Source organism: Charadrius vociferus, unplaced genomic scaffold (genome assembly GCF_000708025.1).
Source record: "Charadrius vociferus isolate BGI_N301 unplaced genomic scaffold, ASM70802v2 scaffold549, whole genome shotgun sequence".
NCBI lineage: Eukaryota > Metazoa > Chordata > Aves > Charadriiformes > Charadriidae > Charadrius > Charadrius vociferus.
The window spans coordinates 3,895,242-3,906,378 of NW_009650103.1; the positions used below are offsets into that span (position 1 = coordinate 3,895,242).

Here is an 11,137-nt window from a genome sequence, read left to right on the forward strand (position 1 = left end):
AGTTCAGGCCTACCCTTTTTGTGCCTCATATTAATGATGTGGGGAAGAGACAGAGAGAGAGAGAGAGAATATATCATTTAGTTAGATTTTGGAAAAATGTATTTTTTTTCTTCTGCCTTTTGCTACATTTCATGTCTGCTGACATGCGCAATGGTACAAAGCACTACTGCTTCAAGAGTGACCATTGCAAGTCTTTGTAGCAATTTTTCTAGGAAACATGCAAATACAGTCATAGTATTAAAATTCTGAAGTACTTAAATAGTGAAAGTAAATGCAGGATTCACTGCTTAAAGCAGGCACTCTGCTAGGGTTTGTTTCTTGGTTTGGTGTTTGGTTCCCGCCCGCCCAACACACCAGTCTTTCCCTTCTAATGTAAAGAAATAGTCAGAAGTATATACACATCTATTGCTATGTACCCAAAGAAAGGACTGTGGCTTGGAGTAAGTATTGCTTTTCATTAAACGGAACAAAGTTCAAGAAGTGAGAAAAACATTTATAAAAAAAAAAAAGGAAAAAAGCTCAGATTCCATGTCTGAAGTTGAGAAACCTCAAAACGAGCCACGTTTGTTCTTGCTTTTAAGACATGTACAAAATGCCATTTCGAGCCACACAACCTGATGGTTCTAGAAGTCAGAGAAGAAATCTTGAGGGCCCAAGTGAATAATAAAAGGTGCGATGCTGAGAGGCTGGCAATAGGGACTGTCAATGAAAAAACCACCTACAGTGGGAAAAGAGCAGAGAAGCAAAAACTTCATGTTAATTTCAGAGAGACTGGCTGAAGCTAAAGCTCCATTTAAATTTCTCTGCTCTTTCAGCTGCAAGTGGAATTTTCATTGTAAAACGGGCACTTTTAATTCTTTGAAGGTATTGAAACATCTAACACTTCCAAGGTTACCACTTTCTAAACAAAGAACTGACAGCTCATTCATATTTTCAGTAAAGCAGAGAAATGTAAAATATGCAGCAAGGGGGCAAGTTTACAATGTGGTTAGTAACTCCCAACAAATGACAAAAAATAAAAAATGACTTCTATAAATCATCTGAAATGACTGCCATCATGTTGGAAAAGAGCATAGCGCCCTCCTTGTTTTTGAAATAAGAACAATTATTTAGCTTATGAATGTTCATCATATAGAATTGATTCAGAGAATATTTTGTTTGAAATTTTAGAAAGCTGGGGATTAAAAAAAAAAAAAGGGAAAAAAAAAAGAAACTACAGACAGTTGCCAATCAGGGGAACTCCAAAAGAGGGAGGGGGGAAATGTGTGCAGAGGGAAGATTTCTTTAATGAATATCTGATTAACAAAAATGGGCTCTTATCGGCCATGCTTTTTCTGCTCCGTGATGGCTTCCTTTCATCCATAGGCCAGCAAACAGATCAGTGATTTATGAGCGCCACTCAATTTGACTACATCCCCGAGACCCTGCTCTTTATTTCAGCACTACCACATGGATGACAACAGCAGGCTCACCACTAATTGTCAATAGAGCTACATTTTTTATTAAAGTACCACCAACACCAAACAAAAGCGAGAGCTACGGCAGAAGAAAAACCAGTTAAGATATAAACACATTCCTAAGCACAAATACTTAGCTTAAGAATAACAGCTGCAGTTAATTCCAAGAAAAGCAGCTCATTATATAAGCCACCCCTTAATAAGCTTTTCTAATATTTCTTTCCTGATAACGGGGGGCATAGGGGAGGAGGAACTTCACATTGCTTTAAGCACCATTCTTACACCCTCCCCATACATAAAGCTCCCCCGCCTCAGCAGCAGAGTCTGCTGGAGAGCAGAGTGTACAGAGGCAATCTTTAAAAGAGCATGAACTAAAACAAACCTACTGAAAAGCAACGGGTGAGGTCTGAGTAGAGAAGTGCAATCAACAACGCTGCTTATTTTGTAGGGTGATACCTTAATAAAGACTATTTGAATCCCTCGTTAGAGCCCACAGCAGTTTTTATGCAGAAGTCTACAATACATGGAGACAACGTGGAGCTGGGGCCTGTCCTGGAATTTCAGACAGCGCGCACACTCCGTAGTGGAAAGATTATTTGGGTGTGAGCACCAACTCTTAAAAAAGTACTGGCCTATGGCTGAAGTGTGTCACTTTTCACAGCAGCACTCAACAAGAACTGGGACAATTAAATAGCAAGTTTTCATGGGGACCTTGTTGCTGCTTTAGATTCTTATAAATGTCAGGGGGAAAAGGAGAACCCTTTGTTTTAATATAAGATTGACAACTAAAATGCTTTCTGTAGAAATGGTGGATGGAAAATCAAGGGTGGGCAGACAATCTTAAAAGTGAAGAAGGCCACAAGAACAAGTGCAATTTTTTTTTGTTTTTTTCTATTTTCTTTTTTTTTTTGGTAAAAACAGAAAAGAAAGGAAAACAAGTAGCTTTTGAGCTCTAAAGAACCTGATTGTAACGTTACTGTCGTCCTTTCTCTGGGCAATACGGACTTAACTGTGTATCCCTGTAATTAGGTAACAAGTGCTTCTGTAGGAACTTCCTTTGTTTAATACTTATTTCACAGAATGTAACCTAATGCAGAGAAACAGTCTAAGATTAATTCCCTTTGTTTTGCTTGTTTTTCAGTATTTTGTGTAGAAGTGAAAAGCCTTCTTGGATAATTAAGACTGTGTCTAAAATCACAGTTATGGTATGCTGATCTTAAAGATTATAAGGAAACTCAGGTACTGATGCTTAACTATAAAAAATAAGATAAAACAATATTTTAACCCATATTTTACTGAGTTTATTACACAACATAATATTTACAAAGTTAAATGTTAACTGTAATGTATCTACTGTGTGGGTTGGTTGTTGTGGTTTTATTTTTAATTTTTATTTTTTAAAGAACTATGCCCTGCATTTAATAACCCTACAACAAGTACAGGTCATTAACTGAATCTGTGTGACTGCATTAGGAAACAGGCAGTACTCTTGTGTTACAACAAAACAGTTTATTTGTGATCAGTGTTTTATATTCTATACATCCTTCACAAATTTAATTTTACATAATCGGATACTTCATTTAAAACGTAAGATTTAAGCTTCTAGTTCTTCCCTATAACAGAAGGCTGGTATAAGTTATTTGAAAATGAGGTAACATTTCACAGAACATTTTTTTCAAGTTTTAGAGAACTAAATTTGCATTTTGTTAAAATCAAAAAGTAGGAAAAAGATGTTTCTTTACAAATGACTTTGCTCAAGTATGTGTTCAAAGAAAACAGGATAAAAAGGCTTTTTTTCTTCTAACATTCTGTACTGTACTGTGTTGTTCAATCAATAGGAATTAGCTTCTGCCATTTGCTAAAAGAATGAGTAGTGGGGAACAGGATAAGTTGGGAATTTCATAACTGGTAACAGAACCATTCTCTTGGGTAAACCTACAGAGAGAAGAAAGGGAGAGGACTCCAAATAAGTTCAGTGATCCAAGAAAGTCAGATAAGAGCTTACAGTAGTGTTCTCATTAACCTTTTCCAGATCAGTCAGTCCATGTGATTTTAGGGTGCAGAGTCCCATAAACAGTAACACTTCAACACTTTGCACTATTTCAAACAGTTAGCTTAAAGTTTGCTTTTATTTTGTCCTGGTGTTCGGTAAAATTAAAGTAAGCAATATTATCAAAAGCAGAGTGTGTATTTGGACTTGAAGCTCTACTTCATAACCTTTATGATAATTAATCTCTACTATCTTGTTCTGTGTTCTGAGTTAATTTCACAGGCCAGTTACAATTGCAGATACTCAAGATAAGCACTGCTGTGCATAAAGAACTCACAGGGAAACTGTTCAGCCATTTTGATAAGCATCCAGGTAGGTCAGCCAAAAATCAAGCACCTACAGTAAATTCTGCATCTGCTTCAGTATTCTGCATTTCCTCTCCTGTATTGAAGTGGCAAATCTGGAAAGATTAATATCTGCCTGATTTAATGATTATTATAGAGTTCTTGTGGCCTCACAAACTTCTGCACAATTAAGTGTTTGTTTGGTTTTTTAATCTTGCCTATTTAGATTCTAGTATTTAACCTGTGTATCCATTTAGAAATCACAAAGCAGCAACAGCAGGTATTCCAGAGCACCAGATGATCAAAGTGAAGTTTCCCAACATGCAACAGCTTACGAAGGCAAAGAGACATGTTTACCTTACAGCCAAAAAGCATTATCCCAGTACTTCGCATCACAATCATAAGACATTAAAAACAGAAACTCTTTATGTGAAAAATGGGGGCATTCAATTCCACAATGCTTTGAAGTCAGTGATATGTCACATATACACAGCTAAGTAATTAAAATCCAGCTCCCAAAATAGGCATCATGAGAAAAAACACAACACAGAAAGAATGAATGAAAAAAGCAAGAAAAGCTGCAAGGAAAGTTGGTAACAATTGTATTCTTTTCTTCAGCAGGGAAAGGATTCCTCTTTTGTCACTATGTGTCACTGCTTGTAAAGAGACATACAGGCAGATACCTCTCATCCTAGTTATAGTCCATGACTATGGCTTGGAAAGAACCAAAGGGATTTTTTAGAAATCCACACCCTGAAGTAAGCCCTTAACTAAATTTCCTTTCATTTTTTCTTGAGAAAACACGTAGCTGTTCCTTGTGTAATGCAACACAAAAGGCAACACGGAGTACACTCAATGGGACAGCACTGCTGTCAGCTGCCGATCGCTCAAAGCACCTGGGCAGGCAATAGGGCAGGAGTTCTAAAACTAGAGAGGTTTGCTTCAATTTTGAAGGGAGAATTCCACACTGAGTGCAGCCCATGGGCCCCTTCTTCCCCTTCCCACTGCAGGAATGTAGAATAGGATGAGCTGGTCTTAGCCAAGCAAAGTGAACATTTTCAATAAAGCAGCAGCATTCTGTCACTGTTTGTAGCTCATACCTCTAAAATAATGAAATCAACATTTCAAAATATTTTTAACTTTTATAATGCTATCAGAGGAGTTGGTGCTGCCCAAGCTATACAAATTTAAGAGGAACAAGTATTACAAATGCTACAAAAGCTAGAAAATTAATAGCAAATTGCAGGCTTTGTTTCCCATATGAAAAAACCGCAAAACTTGAAACATACTCAACTTGTCATTTGAGTAGCAGGCTCTCGGCCAGTCCCCGCGACAGGAGGGGCTAGTGGGACTGGGTCTGGTGGGCTTGCTTTGTGTGTGCCAGGACATATCACTGACTCCAAACGGCTTTGCTCCCATTGCCACATAAACCTCATTCAAAGTAACCAAAAGGGCCGGTTAGAGGTATGCATTGTTAGTCTAGCATAAAAAAGCCAGTGGGTAGGGAGAAGCTGAGTTAAGAAAAACCCTTCCATCATAGTTCTCTGATTATTAGTTTATTTTACAGTCTTCATGAAACCACTGCTTTGCCAGCCTAATATCACTATGTTTCTTAGTAAAAAGCATTGTGGGAAATGACCATGTCCTAGCTTCCTCGCAATCTGATTGCTAACGGCATAAGCTACACAAGAACCATTCTGCTTGGCCCAAGCAGCGGCAGCTGAGCCCGCAGGGGGCAGGGGAGTAGGAGACACAGACCTCCGAGTTGACAGCGTTAAGGGAGCTTTGTCCACAAGCCACTTACGCTTGGGACAAACATTTCGCCAATGTTACTGTAATCCCATTTAGATAAATATTGGCCAGAGATGCTGAAATAGGCCCTTCGGTAGTCTTTGAATGGAGCACAGATTGGCTGTAAAAAGTAAGAGAACTACTTCAATTCAGTTTCAGTACGAGAGGGAACAGGCAATTAGAACAAGCAGTCCTTCCACAGATCAGGCAAAGCATAGGCAAAAAAGCTACTCCAACCAAAAAAGAACCACAAGGTTATGGCATAAAAGTGGTGGTGTTGTCATGGTTTAAGAGCTTTAATCTCTTTGAATTTCTCCTTGGACTGCCACATTTGGACTGCCACAACAGTGTCTGTATAATTTCTAATTTGTTAATTATTGGGCAATACATACCGTAAGCTGGCGCAGCTGTACTATACCCATACGGTGCTCCGTAGCCTGCAATATAAACAGACACAGGATGGGGTTTATTTCCTACAGTATCTGAAGACAGATGGTGTTTGCACACCAACACACAGGGAGGGGTCCTTTCTGGTATATGAAGCAGGACCACGGTAAAAAGAAACTCTCACTAACACGTACAAATATTGCTCAAAACACTAAAATTCTCCTACGTGGTGGCTTGAAGAGCAAGCTACCCAATGACTTAAGTCTCAGCATCAGAGTTTAATCCCGTATTTCATTTTCTTAGCATTTTCTTTCAGCTGAAGCCTTCAAGTCTGTACTGTCAGAGCATGGATTGGCATGATCCAGTCAGACATCCCATATTTGCTAAATTCTTCCTAAATATTCTTCCCAAAATACAAATACAGTCTAATGCAGACAACAGTCATTTTCCTCAACTTCCATTAGAAAGAGGGGAATGCTAGATGCCTGTGGCAGATATATTGCCATCAGTGAATCTCCTGTGAATTCCTCTCTGCCATTTCTAACAGACAAAAGAAAGTTTCGCAAGGACACCTAAACTCCCAGAGGCAAACAGAACAGTATCTTTTTCTCCAAAGAGCAAAGCATGACTCTGGAGTGAGACAAGAAGCAAGAGTGGTAACACCAGTCTTGGTTAGTGCTTCTCACTGGTTCATGAAGGCTTTACAGGGATTTTTTTCTGGTGTTATCGCGTGTGTCCATCACAAAATCCAAGAGATTTCTGAGAAGAATAGGGGATGAAGAGAAATAATCTGCGAAGGCCAAAGCCAATAAAAGCTTAACAACTACAGTGACTGGGAAATTAAACCTATTTTTGGAGTAATTCCATGCTGGCAAGTAGCATGCCCCTGGCAGGTTAAAGTGTCTCATAAATGACTCCTCAGGCAGAAAGACAGTTCCAAAAACAATGTTAACAGCCATTAAAAATGAATTACTGGTTTTTAATATTTATAATTACATCAACATACAGGAACAATGAAGACGACGTGCTGTCAACTGTGCCAGGAAGCAAGTCTACCGAATAACAGGGCGATGCTATTAGCATGTGTGAACTGCTGAAGGGTATAATTAGAGCTCATGCTGTAATCTGAAAACCTGAGCATAAGGAATAAAAGTTTTCTTTTTTGGAAGCAATTGAATTTGCCTTGACTAAGGAATCCCCAGCATCTCCTTACAAATTTATGATTCTTATTCCAAGTAAAAACAATGTCTAGATTCCCTTCGTACGTCACCTGCAAACCTCAGACATGATGTAGTCACAAAGAACAATACACTTAGAGTAAGAAAGGGCAACAAGAAAGCGAGCATTTCGTTACAATTTTCTTGCATTTTACATTTTCTTTATATTTTAACACCTTACATGCTATGTGCCTGTCATAATAAAAAGAAAACAACACAACAAAAAACCCTACACTATTTTGTACCAGTCAGCAGTCGCTGAGCACTTCAGCTCTTCAAGATGGAACAGTTTTGCCTCTGATGGCTGCAAATCTGCCCAAAGGAATCAGTAATGAGATACCATGCTGAGTAACTCACCTGCTCTGCACTGTAAGCACCAAGGATAAATGTCAACCGAAGGCCCTTGGATTTGAAAAGATGTTTCTGCTAATCAGAACAATGCAGCAGGGATGATGAATTAACATCAGCCAGAGTATGAATGGAAATTTTTATTTTTGTTTTGTTGGGTACCACAGAAACTACTAATGGATGCTGCGCTCACACGCGCAGTTCGCATAGAAGGTTTGTGGGAGCCTGGTGACTCCTGAGCCTGCCAACTTAATCTCCACAAGATCTCGGGAAAGCCACTCCTAATGCTAAAGGGCACATGATCCAAGAGGTTCTTAGCTAGGAGGAGAGCTTTGGGAATTATGCCATAGCAGCAAGCTGTGAAGAAGACATATAATAAAATAATAAAGCCATGAAAGCCATTATGCCCATAACTGTCTGCTCTGTGCACACCGAGCTTCAAGCCGTACACTCATAAAGGACAGGTACTGCCAGTTTTTCAGCTCTTTGATTGCTTTAAAGCCCCATGAATTGTCCCTTCTGCTTCATCTCAGATGATTAAAAGCTGAAGAAATCACTTGCATAGGTGACTGACAGACACGGAAGAGAACAACCAAGCAGACAAAAATTAAACTATTGATGTCATGCCTTACCTGGTGTTATGTATCCAGTAGCAGCAGCTGCCCCAACAAATGCCCCTCGTGTTAAAGCACCTCTTCCTCTGCCTCGAACAGCCTGGACTGCTGCAGAAACAGCTGTATTGACAACCCCTTTAGTCTGCCCAGAGTAATAAAAAATAGCAATTCAGAAAGTGAAAGCATTGCTGGAAATACAAGGCCATCTGCATTACATCAACACCTTTTAAAAATATCTTTAAACACGTCCTATGCGCCTGTCTCATTAAAGGCAGAGTACATGCTGGAGAAGTATTGTCCCAAAGAATTTGACAGAAACCCAGTGAGTCCCTTGCCAGGTCAGTGACTGCAGTGCACAGTGAATACATGAACAACAATTAAAAAAAAGAATCGGAATTTAGGCAGTGCCTGCATCAGAGGTCATTTTCATATCTTAACTGCATGTGGAACATTATCCTGAGGTAGTGTTTTCCTCATTTATTAGACTTTCAATACTAACCGAAGATCTTAGTGGAGAGGACTTAGTTACAGACCAAAAACAGGAGTTGACTTATCTTTTGTAACTGTATTTTAAGATACATTCTACTCCAGCATGAAATGACAAGAAAATCCTAAATCTAACATTTGCACAAAAAAGACAAATTGTGATCCTCAGCCCTTAGTTCAGGCTGTAGTCCTCTGGAGGAAGAACACTGTTGATTAGTTTCTGCTCTCTTCAACCTTAATCTTAACAGATTTGACAGATCATTGTGGCTGTTAAATTTAATGGGAGACCAAGCTTTTTATTATTCAAGTCTTCCTCACCAAACAAAATGGCTCATCTGAAAAGCTAAAAAGGTGCAAAAAAAGGTGCAAAAATCTCATTTTACTCCAGAAGGTAGAGTTAAGGCCTTTAAATGGCTATAAATGACTCATCCGCTAAGTCTACGCATCCTCGGTGATGAAGGAGCACACCATGGCTCTGGCCTGAAACACGACAGACTTCCACATCATCTCTGCTTGAACCACAGACTTCATTGTATCTCCTCGAGCTAATCAGCACTCTCTTTCTTTGTGCCGCCTTCTCTACTGTAGTTCCCACAATATGGTCCCAACTACCAGTTTATGTTGTTATACTACAATAATTATTATAGAAGAATAAAAATAAAAATGTTACATGTGTGCACAAAACAAGAGACTGAAATCACTTGCTTCCTGTAGAAGTTTCTCTATGATAAAACAACCCAGAGCTGTGATAACAGAGTGGTCTAAAAAGCAAATAAGAATTCTTACCTGAGGAAGAATCTTCTTTTTCTTGTTGTTTGCTGCATTAGGCCCAGAAAACAGTTTTTCAAGTGCTGCTAATGCAGCACTTGCTTTTGCTACTTTCTTATTTGGGCCTGCACCTCTGAACTTCTGCCCATCTACTTCTACCTGAAAATGGAGACATGAGTTTATGCCTAGTATTTATTTTTGGGAATACCATGCTGCACCTGCTCGCCATGATGTGCTATCCATGAAGAACTTCAGTAGTAAAATAAATCCTCAGTATTTTGTGTGACAAATTTATATTGCTTCTAGATTATGAAGCTGATAAAGAGCACCTAAGTGATCCTGTGAACCCTTATACTGAATTTCGCCAATATGCTTGAGCTTCTCAACACATGAATGATACCGCTAGGAAACAGGGGGTTTAGGAATCATTTGAGGCTCCCCTCATCTTTTTCAATGCTTTATATGCCAACATCTTTGCCTACCCTATATGTACACTGTTGAACTGGGATGCTACCTCACGCCACTTTAGAGCTCAGTGCTACTTCAGAGATAGCACAAATAGATACACAAGAGAAATCAAATGAGTTTACCCTCTGCTACAGTCACTCCAAATACCCCTGATAAGTTGGCAATAGGAGATTCAAATCAGATCACTGACACGGGGTTACCAAGTATGTTGACAAAATATCCAGTATGCAAATTTTGCAAAGCTGTGGATCTTCTACTTCCCTCCTCCTCCTCCTCATTTCAAGACATGAGGTAGTTTGGGGCTGTCAGAATCCAGTTTTAATTCTCACTGAATTTTCCTAAAGCATAAAAGACATTTCTTTCCCAGTCTAATCATCACAGCAGCAAGATACAAGAACCTGAAAACATCACCACCACAGATGTGCATTGCAAAAAGCAAAATACAAAAAAGCTGAACTGTAGCAGCAAGCAGCTCCAAAGTCTGAAGTGCTGTTAATAACACCACCTACCAACTGCGCAACTCCACTTCACTCACCTCCATCACAAAGCGCTTGTCATGGCTTCCACCCGTCTCAGAGATGAGCTCATACTTCAGACCTCTTCTTTTTTCATTGAGCTCCATCACCGGGTTTTTGCCACTTGCTGTGAGTATAGGACCCTGAGTTCTTACCTAGAGAGACATTTATGGCATTGCTTTAGAGCCTTTATCTCTTCAAAAGGCAGACAGACATCTACAGCATTGTGGCTTACAGGGCCCCATGGCCAGCCACTCGGAGAACGCCAGGGCTATCACTGTGTCAAGCCTCTGCAATAGCTTGTTCTTCCCAGCACTCGGGCCTCAGCAGACTTCCAGGAACAGACCTGTATCAGAGGCAGCACTGCCTTGGCTTCAGTATTACATGCTGCGCTAGAACAGCACATGGAAAGTCTCTTCTCTAAAGAACGTCGGGGGACAAACAATACTGGAAAAGAAGTCACACCCTCTTTATTTCTGTTGGTGAGAGCTACTGGCCTGGTGGCCTGGTCTGGTGTCTACTCAACACTTAAAATCACACCAGCTGCACTTGGAATTTCAACCCCGAGAGTATCCAAAGCTGAAGCTGAGGCCACGGTGTCAAGTTCCTTGAAATCGAAGGCTTTCTCACTGAAAGGAGAGATTTGCCTTCCCAACCTTCCACGTATCTCTGCTGCTTGATCTAATTACGTCCTGGCACTACTGAGCTCTGACTGAAGAAGTCTCATGTCCCAGGTCACATGTTTCAGCAGG

At 39.8% G+C, this 11,137-nt stretch overlaps 1 protein-coding gene across 2 annotated transcripts in view; it reads right to left on the minus strand.

Moving 5' to 3' along the window:
- Nucleotides 1–2,850: 2,850 nt before the first annotated feature.
- Nucleotides 2,851–11,137, minus strand: part of STRBP (spermatid perinuclear RNA binding protein) — a 33,697-nt gene continuing 25,410 nt past the window's right edge. Inside the window, exons 13-17 of one of the 2 annotated variants that reach the window (XM_009892277.1) lie at nucleotides 10,406–10,540; nucleotides 9,421–9,561; nucleotides 8,167–8,290; nucleotides 5,975–6,019; nucleotides 2,851–3,392 (exon numbers count right to left, since the gene is read on the minus strand). In XM_009892277.1, coding sequence (XP_009890579.1) covers nucleotides 3,316–3,392; nucleotides 5,975–6,019; nucleotides 8,167–8,290; nucleotides 9,421–9,561; nucleotides 10,406–10,540 — 522 coding nt within the window. In that variant the 3' untranslated portion in view covers nucleotides 2,851–3,315. The remainder of the gene's footprint in view (nucleotides 3,393–5,974; nucleotides 6,020–8,166; nucleotides 8,291–9,420; nucleotides 9,562–10,405; nucleotides 10,541–11,137) is intronic. The other variant, XM_009892278.1, reaches the window with a different exon arrangement.